We start from the raw sequence: 22,867 nt of genomic DNA, 5'->3' as shown, positions 1-22,867 counted from the left end.
TTTTTTTTTTTTTTTCCTTCCTGAGTATCCAATGCCATATTTAGAGAAATCTACCAGTATAAAGCCATAGAATAAAAATCTCATAAAATGACTGATGAGTGCTTGGGCTAAAAATAAAGTTGAATTAGTATAAACACTATCTAATCTGAAATCCATTTCTTCCCTCAGTATGAATGTAAATGACACATCTGAGCTTTCCCCTAGATTTCTGTTGAATAGCAAGATACAGTGATAAACACTTCTACTCCAGAGAACAGGTGTGCAATGCGGTCAGACAGAAGTGGTAGTGACATGAGTACATACTTATTGCCCAAACAATTTTGTAACTTAAAGAATATTGCAAAAGTAAAGGTCCCCAAGACTTTGGTCACTTTATTTTAGCCAAAGTACAATGTTATTGAAATCTCCCATCTAACTGAATGTGTCACTGATCTCCTGGACTGGAGGTTCATGGCAGAAAAAAAGAAGAAAGAAAAAAAAAAAAAAAAAACAGAAGTGGTGGAATTTTCTCATTTCATCCAGGGTTTGAAGTTATTTTCTTTTACCTATGGAATGAACATATTCAGGAGTAAAGCATACAGCACTGAAGATGCTCTAGAGAGAGCATTTCAAGTGATTTGCTTGATCTTGATAAAATCTTGGCCTCCCTTGTGGGTGAAAGAGACATATTCTATGTAACAACCCATTTATTAAAGATTCCCTGCAGAAAATAAGCTATACCAAGCATTATATGAACCTTAATTGTGATTATATTTTATTGCTCCTTAGATTATTAAGTGTTTAAACTTGTTTAAACTATGAGGTAACAGAATCTGTGTTCTCAGTAGTGACAGGGTAGTAATAGTAATTTTACTAAATATTTCAGCCCTGTTCCAACAATCTCTTGGAGGAAAGTTAATGGTCACAATCCAAGTAAAGCCCGCCTGAGAAAGTCCCAAGCTGTGCTTGAAATACCTAATGTGCAGCTAGAGGATGCAGGGATGTATGAATGTAAAGCTGAAAACTCACGTGGAAGGAATGTCTTCAGAGGGCAACTTCAAGTGTACAGTAAGTATAATTGCACATGGCATTATCCATCAATGCTTTGTCCATACTTAAGGTTTTAACAATATATGAAGGACGCTAAGGTCCACTAGAATTAAAAATATCTATGAAATCAATATGAAATAAAATCAATATTGAATTAAGATATATATTTTTGTTCCTCAGTAATGCACTAGAGTCTGAAATGTGAATGAAGCTGTCTCACACAAAACCTGGCTTAAATAACATTTCATGTTTCCTGATGGTTAGGGTTGCTTTTTTCTTTGTTTGTTTGTGAAGAGTATTCTTGTAATTTTAGAAGTCTGTATTTTTCTCCTGATATAATACATAATATATAATATATAAATTAATATATAAATATATATATATTCACCCAAGTTAACCATAATGCATATGTCAGAAAATCAGTTTTAGAAATACCTTAGTATTTTTCTCACACTTTTATTAATGATACATATTTGCCATGCCTGGGTGCAGAGTTTTGCCAAATTCATCATACAGGAATCAGAGTAGGAGAAGCAATTCTCTTTTTGTAAATGAAAACTCTCAGTCTGGGGATGCACAATTTCTGTAGTCTCCCAATAAGTTTTTTTTTTTTGAGTGAGTGTCAAAAAATTCAACCATACATCATGTTGAAAAGAAAAAAGAAAAAAAGACCCAAAATTAAGAATATTTGGTAAGAGTAGTTCATTTTTATATAATGTTATTGATGCACCGTAGAGGCTAGAAACAAAAGCCTCTGCAAAACATGCCCTATTGATTGAGTAATTGCAGCTCAAAGATTTCACTTTAGTCCCTCCTATTTCTAGTTATCAGTTCATGGATCCTACAACCTTAAGTACTTAGCAGGAGAGGTCTATTGCAGGAGATCATGCAACAAATCTTTCAGACTCTGAGTTGTATTTGGTCTTCAAATATTGCAGTCAGTGTTATTCAAACCTCATCAGTTGAGACTGTTCCTCAGGCTAATAGATATCATTATGAAGTCTATCCTGTTAATGAATTTTATTTTTATTTTCTTGATTTCAGACAACTGTTATTAGTGCTTTCTCCCCATTACTCACTGTATATAGTTCTCTGTCTTTTTTCCACTTTAATCAAATAACCATAGATTGTCACCATATGTTTAGTTATTTTTCATATGTCAATATTTCCAGGTCCATAATCAATTTTTCTGTCTCCTCCAACTTTCAAATGTCTTTATCTTAGCTCCCCAGTTTTCAGTGAGTGTCAGCATATAGCTGGATGATGTTCCTCTCCTTCCTTTTCATTCTTATCCATCTAGAGCCAAGGGTAGGTTTTTGCCTTCTACTTTTTCACTGTGTATAGGAAAAAATATGTGATAGCAAAGATGGTGGTTTGCACCTTTCCTTTTGGACATGCCACCCACACTGCACTTGCAGAAAAGTATTTTACTAAAGAGAGAGTGAAAGAACAAAAGAGAGAAAGAGAAAGAAGTCTCAAAGCTTCAGGAACTACTTTATGCCTTCCACTGTGCCAACTCCACAGTGACATTTCTCCATTATTACAAATTCCTACTGTCACTTACTTCTACAAAAGTATGACAAATCCTGTTACAGGTATGGGTGCCAGAGAATTTAGCAACGTTTGGTCTTTTTCCTTAACATTTCTTAAAATATCAGAAATTCCAAAGGTTATAATGTATACCCCAGCTCATACACTTGCTAGCTGTTTTCTAGAGTTGTGAAACTACCAAAAAAAAAATAGCCAAAGCTTCCTGTAGTAGAGATACAATTATCTCTACCTCTTTCTTTTGAAATAAAAGGAAGAAAAAATTGCTTTTCAGGATAGAATTTAAGTTGTTGGAAAATGAAATTGCTTCCTCAAGAGCACCCTGCAGACCTGTGAAGAGCCATAAGCAGAACTCAAATCACAGCACACATGATCTCATGTTCCACCTAACTCTACCTCTCTTATTAGCCAGGATACATTTTCATTTTCAGCAGTAGTAAAGATGCTATTCAAATGTAGAAGTCCATAGAAAACATTCTCTTTTTCAGCTTTGTTCCATTCTGTTTAGATAGAAATAGGAATTTTTATTTCTCCACCACTGTACGGTTGTCAAAATAATATTGTTTTCAGTCTGTCTTTATGGATAACACACAGTTTGTGCTAATTGGCTTTTTTTTTTTTTTTTTCAATATCTGACCAAATGCTTGTACATTACAGAAAGGAGGTCCGCTTCAGATTGTCTAAATCCTTTGATTAACAGCTGCATGAGACTATCATATTACTACATTTCTAAATGTAGCAAAGTCTATTACTATCTTTTTGACTATGTTATGGGTAATTCAGAACCATATCCGAATCAAAGTTTCACCTATCTGCATTAGCAGGTAGGAAGGTCAGAGCAGGTGACAGGGGACTTTCAAGTGGAGGAGACCGTCAGTGACTTCCAGCCCAGCAAAACGAGAAGTGCAAACTGTTAATAGCTCTTTACAAGTATCTTGGCCTCAAGATGAAGTATTCCCCAGCGAGCCTCTCACATCCAGACTGCTCCTGAAGACATTAGTTCCTCATTGGCCTAAAAACCCCTACATCCCTTTCCAGGGATGTAAGAGAGTTTGGGTAAGAAGGTTCTTAACAGCACAAAGTTTAGCCAAGTGTTACTTCACAAAATTCTCAGCTTCCTCTGCTGAGAGCTGATATAGCAGGATACAGGGGAAGCATTTGCTGATGTATTTCTTATTCATAACAACAGTCAACATGGATTATTTATCTTAAAGCTCATTGTCTTTTCACTGACATCTTATTCCTCCAGGAGACAAGGATTATTTTGGCTCAGAAACTCAGATGTAGGCCATCATTCCTTACCAGGGGTTTCTCATAAAATTTCAGAGCAGACTGTAGTACCAGCTTTGTCATACTGTGGTTTTACAATCTGCATATCTCTGTAGGAACTCACTTGCTCTCTGCTTGAATCTTCATTTCATCATTTGCACCTAATCTGGGTCATCACAGAGTATTTTGGAGAAAGTCCATGGCCCCAAGTCCGCCTGTCTCCTCAGATTTAATCACAAGTTACTGATTTATCTATCATTTCTTTCCTGATGCTGCAATCCAGGTATAACATGACCGCCTGAGTCAACTGACACTTTGCATGTTGTTCGGAAAGTGGTATTTCAGATGTTGACAATTTCAGATTGTTGTAGTCTCAGCACTTGGTTGAAATTCAGCTGTAGAAGTGACATAGTCATTAAAAATATAATTTTGATGATGCGAGACATCTTCATATATTTGACTGCAACCTATTTTGAGAGGTGTGATTTTCCCCAAGCTCATTCTGTAGTTTACAAGAAACTCTATTCAAGCTGAAAATGATTAATAGAAGAGAGCGCAAAAATTTGGGTGGAGAAACTGGGCATTAACCATTTGCAGTCACAGCTCCTCCACAAACTCTGACTACCAGCATGTTCCCAATGGCAACTGCTGCTCTGTGCAGTTCCTCCTGCTCCTTTTTCACTCTGAAAATGATGGCTTTGCTACTGTGTTACCTACTCACTAGTGCCAGTTCAGCAGAGGGTGGTGATGTGAACCTGACAATTAAAACATTTTTCTTGCCATTTTTCTTTCAGCTGGCTCAGTTACCTGATCCTGCTCACAGCAGCAACCCATGAACAGCTCTTCTGACACAGCAGGATGGGAGGTCTGCCATAACATGGCAATTGAACAAGCAGCTAAGGGCAGGAATATTCTGAAATGCAGTGTAGTAGGCAAACCAGATTTTTAACACCATTTTAATCACTTCCTCATAAAAGTTTTATGGAACAAAATCCACCAGTGTCACTGCAGGTTAGCCCCAGAAACGTAGAGTAAAACTGGCTAAAGAGGATAAGACTTCTGATTGCACCTTCAGCTGAAATCTGTTATCTTGGCTTTCTCACTGCAATAGCTACCTATTCTTCTCATACTTTATACTTTTCAATTGGCCTCATGTTCAGAAAAGAATTTATTTCACCCTGAACTCATTTATTCATTAACACTTTAGGACACTATCTGAAGTCATTTGTCTATGCAAAATTTTCTCATAAGTTTTCTTTCAGCCAAAAATTTGCTAAATTATTTGAGAAAGTAGGATGAGTTTTCTGCATCTTTTTTTTTTCTTTTTTTTCTTCCACAGAGGATACAAAAACTGGCCTGTAAGCTTGCTGTTTTATTGCCAATGTGTTTTTGTAAAACATTTTGACATCCTTGAATAAAAAGCTACAGAAATGCAGCATAAAATAAATCAGGGAATGGACAGTGATTTTAAAATCTTGGAAGCACTGTAGAAAGTTATGGTAAAGTATCCATGAAGATTAATGAATCCTTCTATTCTTACATTCACCCCCAAAACTCTTCATTGGATAGATACTGGCAAATGCTCATTTTTTTCCCATGATGAATATTGTATGTGTATATAAAAACATATATATGTTAATTTCAAAATCTGTTTAAATACAATTTATATTTTCTTATTAAAATTAAGTTCAATTATGGAATGAAATTTTCTTTGCCCACATGTATATCAGGATAATGCTTAAAAGTTTTTGTTAATAAAATTAAAATCATACATTGAGTTAGAAGTTGCAAATCCAGTTAAACATTTGTCTCTTATTATTGACAAGGTTTAAGAACAAATGTTATGATATTTTGGAGAGTCTTTTGCTAATAACCACAGAGGGAACTCTGTTTTCCTGTAGCAAAGTAGGAAGAGAAACATAAAGAAACATAAAGAGAAGAAAGGAAGCCAAAAATTTATGCAAAATATTTCTCTTAATCATGCATTCAGTTGTTTTCCTTCTACCTACTGCTTTACCATCTTGTTCAAAATTTCTTTTGCTTCACTCAAAGAGGTAAAAGTCTGAGTCATTGCCTTTGCTGATGGCAAGATTGAAAATTCTGAATCCAAAGACCACTTAGACTATGAGGAGAAAATTTAAGGTAGAAATACTCCATATAATGAAAAAAAAAAAAAATTGTTAATACCAACTGATCATACCACTATGATTTGCAATTTTGTGGTTATAGAGGAAAACCTGTGCCGTGATTATACTTTCATGGTAGTCACAGCCAGAGGGGAGGGAATGGCAGCTGTGTGCCAAGAAGAACACCTCTGCAGCCAGGCTTGGTGAGGCAGTTTTATTTCAGTGAAATCAGGTTACTCCTTAATTTCTAATGCTCTGGTTCATTGTGAGATCAAACTCAATATAGAAAAATGAGACCATATATGCTTTGGATCACACAGTAGAAGTATCAGAAAAGCAAAAGGAACATTTTAGTGCCTCTTTGAAACTGCATATCTTTAAGGCACCACTGTCTATCTTTTACAATTTTTAACTACACATTCAACAGTCACACTTGCCAAAATCATACTAGCATATTAATTTTCAAAGGAAGCAAGTACTTCTCAGCATGCTTTCTTTATGCATACCAAAACACTACAGAAGAAAACAACAGCAACAACTAAACAATGCAATTGAATTATATTTTTAGGACAATTAGTAGACAAGTGACTACAGGGACTCGCACAAACTGCTTCAAAGTATTACATGAGATTTTTCCATTACCATAAGAATCAAGTGATTCAGTGTAAAGGAGCACATATGGAGCATGCCATGCATTGCCTTAACTATAATGAGAAGAATGTCAGAGCAGCTGTTTTCGGTCTTGGTGTAGGAGTTAGGTTGGGTCTATCTTGTCTGTGTTTTCCTCCACTAAAAGGGAAATAAGTGATTCTTTTTTATGATACATATCCAGTTTCTGACAACCGTCTGGCCAGAGACTGTACTGCAGACTATTCTCTGCTTAGGAATGATAGACACCTCATTCACTATCTTTATCATCCATGCACAAGATGTAAGCTAGAAGCATCATGTAGATGTCAGCTGTCATGCATCCTCATATCTACTCACATCTTTGACTGGTGATCTGTCAAATGGCAGCTAGATTCAAAGATTTAGTTTTAAACTTGGTTCCCCATGTTTAAGTACGTTATCAATTATCCAATGTTGGAAGTAGAGACTGTTTTGACGGAACTGGATTTCCTTCTACTCATTTGAAACAGAAGAATTTTGTATTCCTTTAGAAATGAAGGTCATTAGCTATTTATTCTCCACCATTTAAAATATATATATTTAGTATCATTAAGTTAATTAATTTAATCTATTATCTTCTTTGCTAGAAAAATTGGTATTGCTACAATATGAAAACCAAAAACTGGACTTCTAAGCATATGTATTTTTATTGAATATATATGAATACTCAGTTCTTCCCTGAGTCTTAGTAAGTTTTCCAAACGATAAGATCCTACACATAACTATCTGATTGACTGCTGCATTAAAGATTTGCATTTCTGCAAAAATATTCCCAGCTTTTTTTAACAGGTTATTACACGAAATCTAGGTATTAATGATCAGATATACAACTATCAACTGTTTACCTTAAAAAAAAAAAAAAAAGGCCATTTTAACATTGACATGTTATGTAATTTATGTTAATGATGAATGCTGGAAATCTCATGGGTTCTGTGCTTAAAAGCATTAAAAATATTTTCTCCCTTGAAATATGTATTAAACCCAAAAAACTTTAATAAAAATATGTGCAAATGCCTTACCAAATGCCCAGTCATTATTAGCTGAATAAATAATGATTTCCTAGTAAAATGAGAGAACTACAAAACTCAGAGCTCAGAGTCTGTAATGATTGACCTCTTTATTGAAATTTAAATAGCTTAGGTATTGCAATGTTACTAAATACTCTATTGTGACTCCCAAGCAAATGTTCTTAAATCCAGTAATAATATATTAATATGTACTGCTGTAATTTAATCCTTTGGATTTTATTAAATCAGGCAGATTTTCTGTTCCTGGTCATGATACTGCTAACTGCCTGATGCCATTACAGCATTTCCTTTAAAGTTAAGAAGTTTTATAAATTGTATTACTTTCTCTTTTTAGGGGGTTGTTTGTTTAACAACGTTCCTTTTTTAGAGTAAGCTAGTCTTTGTAAAGGCCACAATTAAATCTCTTTAATTGATTAGATCTTTGCATATCTGCTAGAAACTTATCAGTTCATATGTTTTGTACATAGCATGGTATATTTTTCTTGCAGCCTACCCACATTGGGTGGAGAAACTTAACGATACTCAATTAGACAGTGGGGATCCACTCCGATGGGAATGTAAAGCCACCGGAAAGCCAAGGCCCACATATCGTTGGCTGAAAAATGGAGTTCCACTCTGGCCACAGGTACATTAGATGAGGAGTCACCAGTATGTCACATTTTTCTCTTTTAATACAGATAAAGTCAATTAAAGAAGGTACTGAAAAGTACTTTCAGAAATGAGAGTTTTCTGTATTAGTTTCTGAATTATAATTATAAAGACAGGTTCTCAATGCCTGTCCCCTCTGAATCTTCTCAAGCAATGTTGAATTTCATTCATAAGTAATTCTCTCTACTTCATAAATATTTTGGAAATAGGATCTTCTGAGTTGTGTTTGCAACTGTACTGTAATATTGATCTAAGCAATCCCGAGTATATTTATTTTTTCTCTTTTAGATATTGATATTCATTGACAAATTATGTTATTTGTGTCTATTTTTCTGTATAAAGAGATTGTAACAAGCCAGAAAAAGGCTGTATTTGCTGAATCAGACTCCTTCATATTTCGCCCAATGTTATGTTATTTACCACATAGTACGTTTTGTTTGTACTTTTCAAAACACTAACAGACTAATGTAAGAAGTACATTTCATCAGTTTTCAACTCCATTAATTCTCTACAAGTAGCAGAACTCACCATCAACACCATTAAAATGTTCCAGGTAAAGATGTAAAGACTTTGATACAATCACCTGATATGTTTTAGAAGTAGACCTAGATAAAATTATCTTTCCTTTTAAAAGAACACTCATGGCATGGACTGCCTTTTGTCTTACTTTATTCTGTTTTTTCTCGCTGACTCATCAACACATCAACCCAATTCATGTGGGGTTTTTGTTCGTTTGTTTTTGCCTAACACCTTTCCATTTTTATAGTCTCAAAATATTTAAGGAAAAGTTTTGTAAATTTATTTCATACATTTTTTTTTCAGATTAAAATAAGCTGTTCAATGCTGGGAGAAAACATCTCCATTTGTTAAAGAATTCATGGAATGGATTTATAAATATAAAAATGAAATGTCTTTCTTTCCAGTGAATGTCACTTCTATCTGTGAGCATCAACCAATTATGCAAACAATGAGAAAGGAAACATAAACAGAGTTTATTTTTGAAGCTGTGAGGCATTGAAAATAAGGTTATATGCCTTTACTTTATTCATTTCAGTCCTGAAATTGAATCAATGTAAATATCTGTAGTTTTTGGTTTTCTGATTTTCTACATCATTAGTTGCACTGGGCTCTGAAATTTCCATATTAAATTTCATTTTAAACAGGAGTTTATGAGAGAGAGAACTTTTATTCATAGTTTCCTCTGTATTTCCAACCAATCTGTTCTTTACTAATTTTTAACTAAACCAACAACATCTGCAGTAATGAAACTTAGAGATGTTTTATAGAAGTTCAAATTATTCCTTATACAGTTCCATAAAGTACATTTTTTCCATAAACAGCTATTAATGCCCCTTCTCTTCCACCTGTGTTAATTATTTTCTGCTAGTGGACATTTCAAAAAAGAAATTGGCTCTGATGTTTAAGGCAACTAAATCCTTTCACTCTTACTCATGCAAGCAATCTTTTATGTCTACTTTTATAAAATAGGGCCATGACTGAGACCAAACATTTGACAGAGATATGAAGATCATTAGATATTTTCCACCCACAGCACACTTCTTGCCTCATTAGTTACCAGGATGAACTGTTTTTTAAAAGTCGTACAAGGGTGATAGCACCAAATATATAAATAAGCAAGGAGACAAAGCAAGCATAGGAGACAGTGAACTTGCATTTAGAAATATATTTCCTTTTAAATATTCTTGGAATTTTATCTGGCCTGTTTTAGTTTTGTTATCTCTTAGATAACAAAAGCCCAAGGAAGTTTCTTGCTCAGTTTTATTTTAGTTTAATAATGTCTTTTGTCTCTTTGTCTAAAATTAATAGCCCAACAAATTTCCAGTGCCTGTTTGCTTTTATGGAACTGTTTTTTGTTATTCCATTACAGAGCAGGATCGAGATGGTTAATGGTGTACTGATGATCAACAGTGTGAATGTCTCAGATGCTGGAATGTATCAGTGCTTAGCAGAAAATAAGTATGGTACCATTTATGCCAGTGCTGAGCTGAAGATTTTAGGTGAGTATTATCAAAAAAAAAAGAACAGACTGTTGCTTTTTTTCTGTTTGATAATTGCATTTGTTCTTGGCCTCTTATGATAAAGAATGGCTTCTGCCTGTCCAAACTTAGCAGAACAGATAATAGTGGGTTCCTTTTTCGTGTTATTTCTGATGGGGCATTTTATTGCCTAGGAAAGCACAGATCCTTTTGGTAACTGAATGTTTCCATTTGTAAATTACTGACTCAGTTACATTTTGTGTCTATTTCTCATATAAGGCTATGTCAATTAAAATACATGGAAAATATTTTTTCCCTCAAAAATAAATGCAAGAGAGAAACTTAGAGAACTATTAGACATTTTAATCTCTGTTAAATTAAATTATTATTTCTACAAGGGCCATTGTTCACAGGTGATTAAGCATGAAGTTACTTCTACAAACTTGAAAATTTCCTAGAAATTCACCAGGGCTGACTGAATACTGGCAACTGTATATTTGAGCTAGTATCACCTCATATTAAAGCAAATATACTATGTAGTGTTTCTCAGAAAATGTAGGAAAATTTTCATTATTCGCAAGTTGAGGATGGGAGTTAATGAAGAAAAATATGAAGCATGCCTTACCAACTCTCTCTAGTTTTGTATAAAGCAAACCATGGTAGTACACAACAGGACAGCAGTGGTAAAAGGAATTACACTCTCATAAATGAGGCAAATTTGTAATGTAATCCAGTGTAGTAGAGCTGGAAGACAGGTTTCTGACAAAGTAACTCTCTGGTCATATCAGAGGTCTCTGCACTGCTTAAGCCTGGAAAATTTCAAAGCCTGCACCTGGGAATCCTTCTTGCAAATTCCAAGTAAATAAATAATAAGGCTGAAGTTACTGAAATAATATAATACATTTGAGCTAAAATTTGTTCTTTTCTGAAGAAGTACGTAGTACATTTCCACTACTTCCTAGCTGGCCAACATTAAAATTTCAGTGTTAACTCTTTGAAATATTTCTGTCTAGCTACAAATTACACAGTTAGTGGCTATACATTTCCCATCACTTTCCTTTGTCATTTCAGGTAGTCAACAAGGAGGTCCCTGTTGGTTACAAAGTTCTCTTGTTCTGTTTTTGTTTTGTTTTGTTTTGTTTTCCCTATACCTAATTTATAAGGTAGTTGTACAATTTCTTTGATGTTCTGTAACACGGACCATGGACATTATATGTTGCCATTAAAAAATCAGCCTTTCATTCTGTCACTTTTGAAATTGTACCCCCATTAAATTTTAACCATAATGTTGCATTAAAGTAGTAGTTGTGTTTTATTTTCTGGATTATTGAAGGGAAAAGAGCAGAATAAATTGTCCATAGAAATAGCTCTGGCATGAAAATTACCCAAAATAACATTAGGAAATAGGCAGTGAAGTATAAGATGTTGTTATATATGTAGTTGAAATATTTGGGGTATGAGGGCAGTTATCTCTGTTTTTGCAAAACAGCTTTAACAAAAACACAAACGAATAATATCACATAGAATCAGAATCATCCAGGTTGGAAAAGATCTTCAAGACTATCAAGTCCAACCATCTAAACATAAGCCCCTTTAGTGCTATGTTCACACTTCTCTCAAATACCTCCAGGAATGTGGACTCCTTCACTTCCCTGTACAGCCCACTACAATGCCTGCAATTGTCCTTTCTTGTGAAATTACAGTAACTAGTAACATTTTGTGATATATTTATTACCTTGGCTGTTTTATTGCAATCAATGGGACTTCTTGAAAAGTGAAATACTAAGAACAAAATATGGTTAAATATCTTCTGTTAATAAATTCTCACTTTTCAACCCCCAGCACTTAGACAAAAAAATAAAAAGGGAAGCAACAAAATTGTTCCAAAAGTAACATTTTTTAATAAGAAATAACTCTAGAGAGTGCATTTTGGATAGCTGTGGATTTTAATCTTTTCATTTTGAACTAGTTACATCTAACAAGCTACCAGAGAAATCCAAAAATTTTAGAAAAGGTATAACCAAATCAACTGTAGCATTCAATTTCTAAAGGTACTGGTTTTCACAAGCAATCTTACTTCAGAATGTTGACATGGATGACATCTCACTAATTATTAACTTGATTAAATTACAGGCCTACCATCTAGTCTTGGCTGCAGTTTCAAACATCTTGTGAAATTGTAATCTGTGGTACAATAAGTTGCAAACCAAAAATAGAAATTCTGCCCCCTAAACCAAACTTTATTAAAACGTAATGAAATGGAAAGCTGTGATTGTTCTCTGTAGTGTTAACATGTTTCTTTTCAACAGCTTCAGCTCCCACTTTCCCACTAAATCAAATGAGGAAAACAATAATTATTACCAAGGGCCAAGAAGTTGTCATTGAATGCAAGCCACAAGCCTCTCCAAAACCAACTATCACTTGGAAGAAAGGAGACAAAGCCTTAAGGGAGAGTAAGAGGTCAGAAGCCTGTTCGGTAAACTAAATATTGTGTTTGCATGTCTGATTCTGTGATACTAAATGAAAACACAGCCATTGACAAGAACATGTGTATGTAAGCATGGTTATGGCATAATTTTGTCAAGCTAATTAGTCTGACAGTAGTGACTTTATTGTTTCCACAATACTGAAAACTCAAAATAGTTCAAAGATGCAGAAGATGAAAAGAAATTTGTTTGTTTGTTTTTCCTCTATTTCACATTACTCATTTAAAAACGCTTAAGTTACACTGTAGAGGTACTATACGTGTTGTGTTTGAGGGTATTAAAAGTATGCAGGCTGAGGTAGTCAGAGCTGCATAAAATATCAAATATGCTTATTCATTTAAATGCTTTTAATACAGCAGATTGGCAGCTTGGTCATATTGGAAGTCTGTCTAAGAATAGTTTTAAAATGATTCAGTGAAGAAAAATGTGATTCCATTACAAGATTTATTTATACAAGTAATTTCTGTACTCAGCAGCACATCTGTTTAACAGAATATGTTTGATTAAATAAGCTCTGTCCATCTCTGTAAATTAAAGGTAGTTTAAGCACTGCAGGTTAAATGCCAGTTGTAATTGCACTTTACAGGATTGGATATCTGTGCACTAGAATAGTTTTGCCAGCCTGCACATGGTCTTTAAGTACACAGAGCGATCTTAGCTTCCTTCTGGTAAAGTATGCGAATGAACCAATTAAACTTACTTGTGTGGCATTAGTCAAAAAGATAAAAGCAAGGCCTTTTTGTTCATTTGTGCAATACTGATGAGAGCAATAGAGTGCATCTCTCCTTGTTAGCTGCAAAAGGCATTTCATTCAGGTAAGTTTTATTTTCGTGTCATGCTACTTTTTTGGTTTTCAGAAGGAAAAAATGGGTAACCTTTCATGTCATATTGTCTCTTGGGGGAAGCAGAGTGAAATTGCATTATATAAACCATTTTATTGACAGATCTGAATTCTACATACTGATAAGGCATGATAGAACAATATCTACAAAGATGGTAATATAAAATATTCCATGATGTCTTTAATGCTGTAGTTATGTAGTTTTCACTATGCGACCTGTTCCTCTCATCTGCACAAAACTCATTATGGCTTCTCTGACCAACACATGTAAATCATCTTTTTAATTAATGGCCAGTAAAGCATTTTGGTAATTACCCCTTGTCTGTCCAAACTTAGCCTAACTCTGAAATTAAAATATCATAAAGCTGAAATCTGGAGCTACATTTTTGGTATTTGCAGCTTTTGATACTTGTTTATTTTGGCAGAGCCAGGAGCAGGAAATGATGAAATATGGAAGATTAAAAGAGATAGCTGAACTGTTTCAAATATTTGAAAGATTTGGTTTTATTTCTATTTAGCTTTTAGTCAACTATTCAAGGAACACTTTGTGTCATTCAGAGCAATTCACTGACATTTATTATGTATCTTGGGGGAAAGTATCTGTTTCAAGGGAACTCTGTTCTGCCTCTATATACAGTATTCCTCACACAATAATAGAATCTGTTTGAAGAGATGAAGAAAGCTATCATGATTTGGGGAAAGTAAGTGTAAATCAGTAGAGTCAGAATCTGTGTTTCCATGTTGTAGGCACTCTGAGAAGGAACCACTGGAAGAGAAGTGTGTAAAAGTTTGGGGAAAAAAAAAGGAAAAATCTGACATATTTTGAGGAACATGTTTATGTATGTTACAATGGGTTTTCTTCAGAGATAGCTGATACAAATTCCAGCAATAACTGAATTGTCATGTGGAGATGTCATGGAATTGTCATGTGATGAGTTTACATAGAATGTTAGTCCATCAAAGATTAAAAAAAAAAAAAAAGTACAGAGCAACACTAACATTCTGGTTAAATAATAATGAAAGCAAGAAGAGCTCAGCCCAATATGATTTTTTTTCTTTAGCTTTTTCATCATCTATGGAGTGCTGGTAGAACACATTGTGTTTGCTTTTACCAAGTCTACCAGTCTGGAAAAGGAATTTGCATTACTTAGCTACATCTGTGAGAAACTAAACAAAACAACAACAAAAAACAACCACCACCAACAACAAAAACAATACCAATGAGAGCTTCCCCTCTACAGGAAAGAGGAAATCCACTTGTCTAGCTGACAAAAATACTTCATGTGACATTTCAGTTTGTAACTTTGCAGAAGACTGAGTTTGTGCCTGCAGAACTCATGGTTGGGCACATTTATCACTGAAGTCAGACCTTGACTCTACCTACTGGAACTGAATGCAGTCTGAAAGCCTTAAATGTTCCAGGTTCATACAAAAAGTTAAAGTCTCTCACTTGGCAAGGTAACTGTGGAAAGAGTCATCATGAGTTCCATCTTTTGGCATGTTTTACATATGAACTAATTATTCAACCCAGGCTCTTCATATTTTGTCTACCTGTGCTAGGTTTGCTTTCCCTGGTGAACAGCCATTATTTTGAGTAGTGAGATCACTTAGAAAGTACTAGTAGATTAGAACAGATCTTTTGAACTGTTTTTTAAATGAGTTGCAAGGCTATAGAATAAAGTAGAAAAGTAGGATATTCATAATTATTTGCTGACAAGAAGTAGAAATCTGAGTGCTACAGTCTGCTAAATGTCTTAAATGTAATGAATTTGCTCCTATGGAAAGATACATACTCAACAAAGAATAGGCACAATTCATTATATGAACCTGATTTAAAGTTCGAAACCTGCTGCAAGAGCCACATTTTAATAAAATAAAATATTTTTTATTAGAGATCTACTATTCAGGAAAGTAAAACTCTCAAAGAACGGGGCATAGTCAGTGAAACTTGATTATACGGGGTATTTAATGGACACTATCAGCATTCAAGAGGAACTACACATAAAACTCAAATCTCTTTCATATCACATCTTTCTTGGTGAGTCATTAAAACATTCATAAAAACATGAATTCATCGGTATTTTTGCTTTAAAGTTAAGAGAAAAAAAAATACTATTGTTATACTTTCTTCTTTGAAACTGGAACACACCAGAGAACAGCAGCAGTGTGTTGGTAGACATATTTAATCTGCGTATTTTCATTAGTCATCTGACAATAATTAATTTTTTTACATATCTTTACTCACCAAGTTTCTCTAGAATTTATTGTCTCATAGGCTGATAGAAGGCTGCATTTCATTTGTAGTAATCTGTGATAATGCATACTCGGGTTATTGATATGATGAGCTTTTTAGTCCATTAGAATTTGGTAAAGAACTTCTGAATCTTTTAGTTCATTAGAAGTTTTGGTTTTATAAAAAAGAGAATGGTGTTCGGATCCAAGTCTGAAAAACAAGTTTATTCTTTGATTTGTAATAAAATGTTTGGTTGGAACTTTGATTTAGGCACTAGATAGGAACAATTAGTGCAAGAGTTTGGTGAAACAACAAACCTTTTTTGTGATGTTTCTGAAGAATTCCAATCAGATAAGCAATCAAACCCTCATAAGTAATCAAACCCTCATTTACCATTTTAGCATCAAGTTCTAGACAAGACCCAGATCCAGACTATTTAAATCAGTGTCTGTTTCTAATTTAAAGTTCTTTAACTTATTTATAAAGCTACAAGAAAGAAAGAAAAATATATATATTTTTTTCATCAGATTATTTTATGTAGATAGTAAACAATAGAATAGACTGGAATTTGCTGAATTTACTGCCATTTCTTCAGTACAAATCATGAGTAATGCTAATAATGACAATTAGATTCTAAACAAATGTTTGTTTTTGTTTGTTTGTTTTTATAAATTATTTCAATTTCTCTGTTCAGGCTTCCATAAAAAATGGTATTTTCTAATGATATATTACTGTATAAATTTTTGTGAGCTAATACTGTGATCTCTGTTTTATCACTTTCTTAAGGCCACCTACCTTTCTTGTGTAGATTAACTTGTAGTAGCAACTACAGGTGATGTTTCAACAGATACGCTTGGGGAGTCACAGATGTTAAAAAGCATTATAAATCTTTGTTTCATCTGTTTTTGTTCTTTCTTCTACATCTGAATCTACATTCAGGGAATCTGAATCTAGATACAGATTCTAGATCTGAATCTAGATCATCTGAATCTACATCTTCTACATCTACATTCTTCTACATCTTCTACATCTGTTCTTTCTTCTACATCTGAAATATTCTTCTTATTGAAGAATATTCTTATATTGAGTTTTTGCTCAAGCTCATTATTTCCATTACATGTCCATTAATTATAATTAAAACAAAATCACTCAAAACCACTCTAGCAGTGCAAAGAGTTCTGTTCAGTGCAAAGAGTTCTGTTCAGTCATAATAATTTCTTGTCCATTCAGCTCATTAGAAGTAAAAAATTGAACAATTCAACCAACAAACTGAGGAAGCAGGATTTCTACTGTTCACATTTTGTGCTGCTTTATTTCTTTTTTGTGCCTTTTTGTCTCAAAATAATGTTACTTTGTCTTTGCAAATAATAATGTTTATTTTGTCAATGTTTCTTGTATATCTCAATTTGGGTGCATTTTATCAAAAAAAAAAAGAAAGAAGAAGGAAAGAGGAAAGGGAAGGGAAGGGAAGGGAAGGGAAGGGAAGGGAAGGGAAGGGAAGGGAAGGGAAGGGAAGGGAAGGGAAGGGAAGGGAAGGGAAGGGAAGGGAAGGGAAGGGAAGGGAAGGGAAGGGAAGGGAAGGGAAGGGAAGGGAAGGGAAGGGAAGGGAAGGGAAGGGAAGGGAAGGGAAGGAAGGAAAGGAAAGGAAAGGAAAGGAAAGGAAAGGAAAGGAAAGGAAGGAAAGGAAAGGAAAGGAAAGGAAAGGAAAGGAAAGGAAAGGAAAGGAAAGGAAAGGAAAGGAAAGGAAAGGAAAGGAAAGGAAAGGAAAGGAAAGGAAAGGAAAGGAAAGGAAAGGAAAGGAAAGGAAAGGAAAGGAAAGGAAAGGGAGGGGAGGGGAGGGGAGGGGAGGGGAGGGGAGGGGAGGGGAGGGGAGGGGAGAGGAGAGGAGAGGAGAGGAGAGGAGAGGAGAGGAGAGGAGAGGAGAGGAGAGGAGAGGAGAGGAGAGGAGAGGAGAGGAGAGGAGAGGAGAGGAGAGGAGAGGAGAGGAGAGGAGAGGAGAGGAGAGAAGAGAAGAGAAGAGAAGAGAAGAGAAGAGAAGAGAAGAGAAGAGAAGAGAAGAGAAGAGAAGAGAAGAGAAGAGAAGAGAAGAGAAGAGAAGAGAAGAGAAGAGAAGAGAAGAGAAGAGAAGAGAAGAGAAGAGAAGAGAAGAGAAGAGAAGAGAAGAGAAGAGAAGAGAAGAGAAGAGAAGAGAAGAGAAGAGGAGAGAAGAGGAGAGAAGAGGAGAGAAGAGAAGAGAAGAGAAGAGAAGAGAAGAGAGAGAAGAGAAGAGAAAAGAGAAGAGAAGAGAAGAGAAGAGAAGAGAAGAGAAGAGAAGAGAAGAAAAATAATGTCTATACATTGCATTGGTAGTATAGATCTGCATTTATTTAGTCCTTTCTTTCTTATGACACATTCAACACTTTCCCCTTCACATGGCAGAACAAGCTTGCAGAAGACTATTACCAGAAAGAGATCTTGTATTGTGATATTAAATTCCAATACTAATACAGGATTGCTACAGTGTGGCTAGACAGAGAGGCAGAGAAGCCTGAGATGATTTCATTATACCTACGTTCAGGTTAATATTAAAATCTTTAAGCTACAGAAGCAGTTGTCCTGTATGCCTAGATATCTTTTCTGTCACCCTTTGCTATGCAATTAGTGGAAACACATAGAGCACTTAAATCTAAAAACACCATCACTCAAAAACTTAGAAATTGACATGTTTTTATATTCTTCTGGTCTCTCAGACTCCTTCATTTTCAGTTTTGACAGGTTCTTATTACAGTTCTACTCTTTGTTCTACTGTATTTAAGGATCTGTCAATGTTTCCTTTCCAAGTTCCCATTTTTAACAGGTTTATAGTGCAATTATTAGGGGAAAAAAAAAAAAAAAAAAGGAGGAAAGAAAAAGAAGGGTGTTTCAGAGCTGAAACAAGACAAAGGTTTTGAGTTTGTAGGTGAAATTTGTATTTAATTTTAAAAAGTGCTTTGCTTAGTATGTGTTGCATTATGTTTTCGAATACGTACTTGTATTTGTATGTAATAGAGGTATATATTATAGGCTTTGTTCCCTATCATTGTGGTAGCATTCCAAAATAACTTCAGTTCCATCTAACTGTGGTATGTAACATTTGCTTAATCTGAAAACTCTGTACTGTGACAGCAAAAGAAAGTATATATGTAAAATAGGTAGAAAAGTACTCAGTTTGTCTATTGAAACCTAAGTTGCATCAGTCTCAGATGATATCTGGCACAAGCTTTCCTGTATCTGTGTGATAAGTCACACAGAGCACAGGAGCTCAGTCTACTATCTTTTCACTTTATGGTGAAAACACCATTTTTTTCCCTTTTAATAAAATCTTCAGATTTAATCAACTCCATCAGCAGAATATTAAGCAGTTAGAAGATTTTACTTTGTGTTCCCAGCATAATATAGAAAGAAAATGGGCACTGATAAGTTTCAATTAGTTTAGCAAACAGTATTTTCCATAGGCTACCAAACAAATTCTGTGGTTATCTACGAGGAAATGGTTATTTACAAGGAAATTGTTATCTACAAGATCCTAAATGACTTCCCTGAACGGAAACATCCAAGTCTTTTTTCCCAGAAATGGTATTCAGGATGACAGTTCCTGTTATTTCTTATTAATATAGTACTTGAGATACTGCTATAGAGCTATTTAGGCATTTGCTGTCTGTTCTTAGGGAAATAACGGTTGATCCTAATACAAAAGTGTGTGTTACTGTATGTATAACAGTACATTGAAGCATACACCATTTTAGAAAAACATTCTGTTCCTCACTACTAGTGTTGATGTTTGAAGGAATGTTCCACCATATCCTACCAAGGCTCAGTTCAAATGGGATTTAATTGTGTAAAACAGGCATGCTGTTCCTTTGGGGTGCCTTACAATATTGCCCCCTGGTTTCCATCTGCTGAGTCAGCAGAGTGCAAGACTCTCATAATTACTCTGAAATATCCATCAAGCACTCGTGGATGTTTTGGACCTCTTCAGACACCTACAACAAGACTAGACAGTAAAACTCAAGGAGCTAAGTCCCACCCTGTGTGACCTTGCTTTTCAATATTTCTATACAATTGCTTTCCTTTATTTTTTTTATTTATTTTACAGAAGTGTGGATATACCCCATAGCCTTGCAGAAAAGAAAAGAAAAAAAGAAAAAAAAAAGCTGAAGAACTTTTTAAGTTGCTAACAATCACCAGATATTTCATGTACTATATATGCCTTTAATATCTGCTTAAACAGCTCAACTAATTACCAGTTGAGCAAACAGTTCATAAATTCTGATTCTAACTAGGATTCATTTCTCTGCTGTTGTTATAAATGGTTGTCTGTTTGTGCACCACACAGGCAGAATGACAAGTCATCAGTTGCTTAAAGGTTTTTCTTTGCTTAAGGCTCTTCAGACTATGACTTTCAGCATAATTTGTCCTTAATAGAGACTGCATCTAAAATTCTTGGGAATTTAAACACTTAACTTCATGCCACCAGCTGATCCCCAGATTCCCAAGTGGCACTTTAATGATCAGAAAGTAGTGAAGAGAGAAAATGCTGAGGACATTAAGAAAGAGAAACTTCATGACAGAAAGTCCTGTCTTCCTGTGAGAGTTCTGCAAGTCACTTCTTTGCACTTTTTGAATAAATCATGGTCTAATTTAGCTGTGACAGGCTCGTAATGGGAATTAGAGATACGGTTATAGAGTAGAAAAGGGAAACAATGATAACCTTGACTAAACAGTAAAAAGAAACAGCAAGATCACCCCTTCACAAAGTAAGGATCTTTGTTCAAAAGCCACACTGTTCACTAATTAATCTTATTGTACAATACAAATTTTGATAATACAATGATTTTGGTCATGCTCCTAAACAAGTCTGATTCTGATGTAAAATCCCCAATTATCTCACTCATTAAAGAGAATAAAATCATACTAGTCAAGGAAACTATTTCTTCAGAAGGAATGTCAGAAGATCATAAGGATCTCAATTTATCATAATTTCCAAAATACAGAAAAAAGCAGAGAACATGAGTAAAGAAACAAACCAGTGCACATCATACCTGGAATATTTCCTGCTTTGTGGACCTTAGGCAAGAGACTTGCTTTTCTTTTTCCATGAATGCATTCAGATCTGGTTTCAGTGGCAAAGTTGCATTGCTGGATTTCGCTTCCCTCTTCTCAGGCCTCTTGCTTTACAATGGAAAGATTTAGGGACCTGATCCAGTTGAGAAATAGTTCCTCTTATTTTATCAGGGCTATTTTTTTCTCCCAGATCATTTCTCTTGTTGGCTGGTCACTCAGATGCAGAAATGCTTTTGCCAGAGCAGCCCAGGAGGGATTAGAGCAAATGGCCATGGACCATGGACAGGTGCTCACAACATAGGAGTGTCCAGGATAGCACACAAACCTTCTCACACTTTCTTGTGCTGTACACTAATTGGGGCAGATGATTTATCTATACAAATTAAAAGCTGCCCTGTAAGGTTGCCTGGGATTACACTGGGATGCAATCAGCTATGCTGTTAAGCAGTTAGTCCCTGGCTTGAATTTAGTTTGCATCAAGTAGCTCTCCCCAAGTAGTCCTTAGGCACTTTAGGAGTTTGTGCAGGCCAAAAGCCATTCCTTCTGGGCTGTCCATGTTCTGCTGCTGTGTCTTAAAAGCTAACAGCATTTAATAACTATGATGGTTTTACTCGGGTGGGCAACCAAGCTCCAACACAGCTGCTCTCTCACTCCCCCTCCTCAAAGGGAAAAGGGGAGAAAATGCAATGAAAAGGGCTCAAGGGTTGAGATAAGGACAGGGAGATCACTCAACAATTATCATGACAGGAAAAACAGACTCAGAGTAGGGAGATAGTAAGATTTATTGCCTATTACTAACAAGCTAGAGAAGTAAGAAACAAAGGAAAGAAACCAAAAACCCCCTTCCCCCCATCCACCCTCTTCCACCTCCTCCCCCTAAACAGCACTGGGGAACGGGGGAATGGGGGTTGTGGTCAGTCTGTAACTCCCTCATGGTCACTTTCTGCCCCAGCTCCACATGGGGTTCCTCCCATGGGATGCCGTCCTTCCCAAACTGAGCCTGCGGGGGCTGCCCACAGGCTGCAGCTCTTCAAGAACTGCTCCCACATGGCTCCGTACCACGGGGTCCATCCCCCAGGAGCAAACTGCTCCAGCACGGGTCCCCCACGGGCGGCAGATCCCCCAGACCCCCTGCTCCTGCGTGGGCTCCTCTCCACGGGCTGCAGCTCCAGCCCGGGGCCTGCTCCTGCGGGGGCTCTCCATGGGCCGCAGCCTCCTCCAGGCCACATCCACCTGCTCCACCGGGGGCTCCTCCACAGGCTGCAGCGTGGAGATCTGCTCCATGTGGGACCCATGGGCTGCAGGGGGACAGCCTGCTCCACCAGGGGCCTCTCCACAGGCCTCAGGGGAACTTGTGCTGCGTGCCTGGAGCATCTCCTCCCCCCTCCTTCTTCACTGACCTTGGTGTCTTCAAGGCTGTTTCTCACTCCTCTCTCTCTCCCAGCTGCTGTTCCACAAGAGTTTTTGTTGTTGTTTTTGTTGTTGTTTGTTTGATTTGGTTTGTTTGGTTTGGCTTGTTTGTTTGTTTTGGTTTGTTTGTTTTTGTTTTTGTTTTTCCCTTTCTTAAAAATGCTCTCACAGAGGCACAAATAACGTTGCTTATTGGCCTGGCTCTGGCCAGCGGTGGGGCCCTTATCTGGATTCTTTTCACAGAAGCTACTGGTATGGCCCCCCAGCTACCAAAACGTTGCCACGTAAACCCAGTACAATAGGATGGAAACAGTTATGTGAAAACTGGCTTCCATATATGGAAAGTGTATGCCTATTTAGTTGTGCAGCATATGAGTCTTACCTCATTCAGAATATCTGGGCATTATATACTGAAATAGTTACAACATAAATAATAATTTCTGTGGCTCAGGGACATGTTACCTTATAGCAATCAAACATCTGTAGGCATGGGTCTGTTTT

The 22,867-nt window shown here is 35.9% G+C and overlaps 1 protein-coding gene across 1 annotated transcript in view; it reads left to right on the top strand.

Annotated features, from left to right (window-relative positions):
- Positions 1-22,867, top strand: part of CNTN5 (contactin 5) — a 680,315-nt gene that overhangs the window by 533,281 nt on the left and 124,167 nt on the right. Inside the window, 4 exon segments of the mRNA XM_035542535.2 lie at positions 866-1,047; positions 8,158-8,294; positions 10,206-10,335; positions 12,624-12,774. Coding sequence (XP_035398428.2) covers positions 866-1,047; positions 8,158-8,294; positions 10,206-10,335; positions 12,624-12,774 — 600 coding nt within the window.

This window comes from Cygnus atratus, chromosome 1 (genome assembly GCF_013377495.2).
Source record: "Cygnus atratus isolate AKBS03 ecotype Queensland, Australia chromosome 1, CAtr_DNAZoo_HiC_assembly, whole genome shotgun sequence".
NCBI lineage: Eukaryota > Metazoa > Chordata > Aves > Anseriformes > Anatidae > Cygnus > Cygnus atratus.
This window is presented reverse-complemented; position numbering and strand designations above follow the sequence as displayed.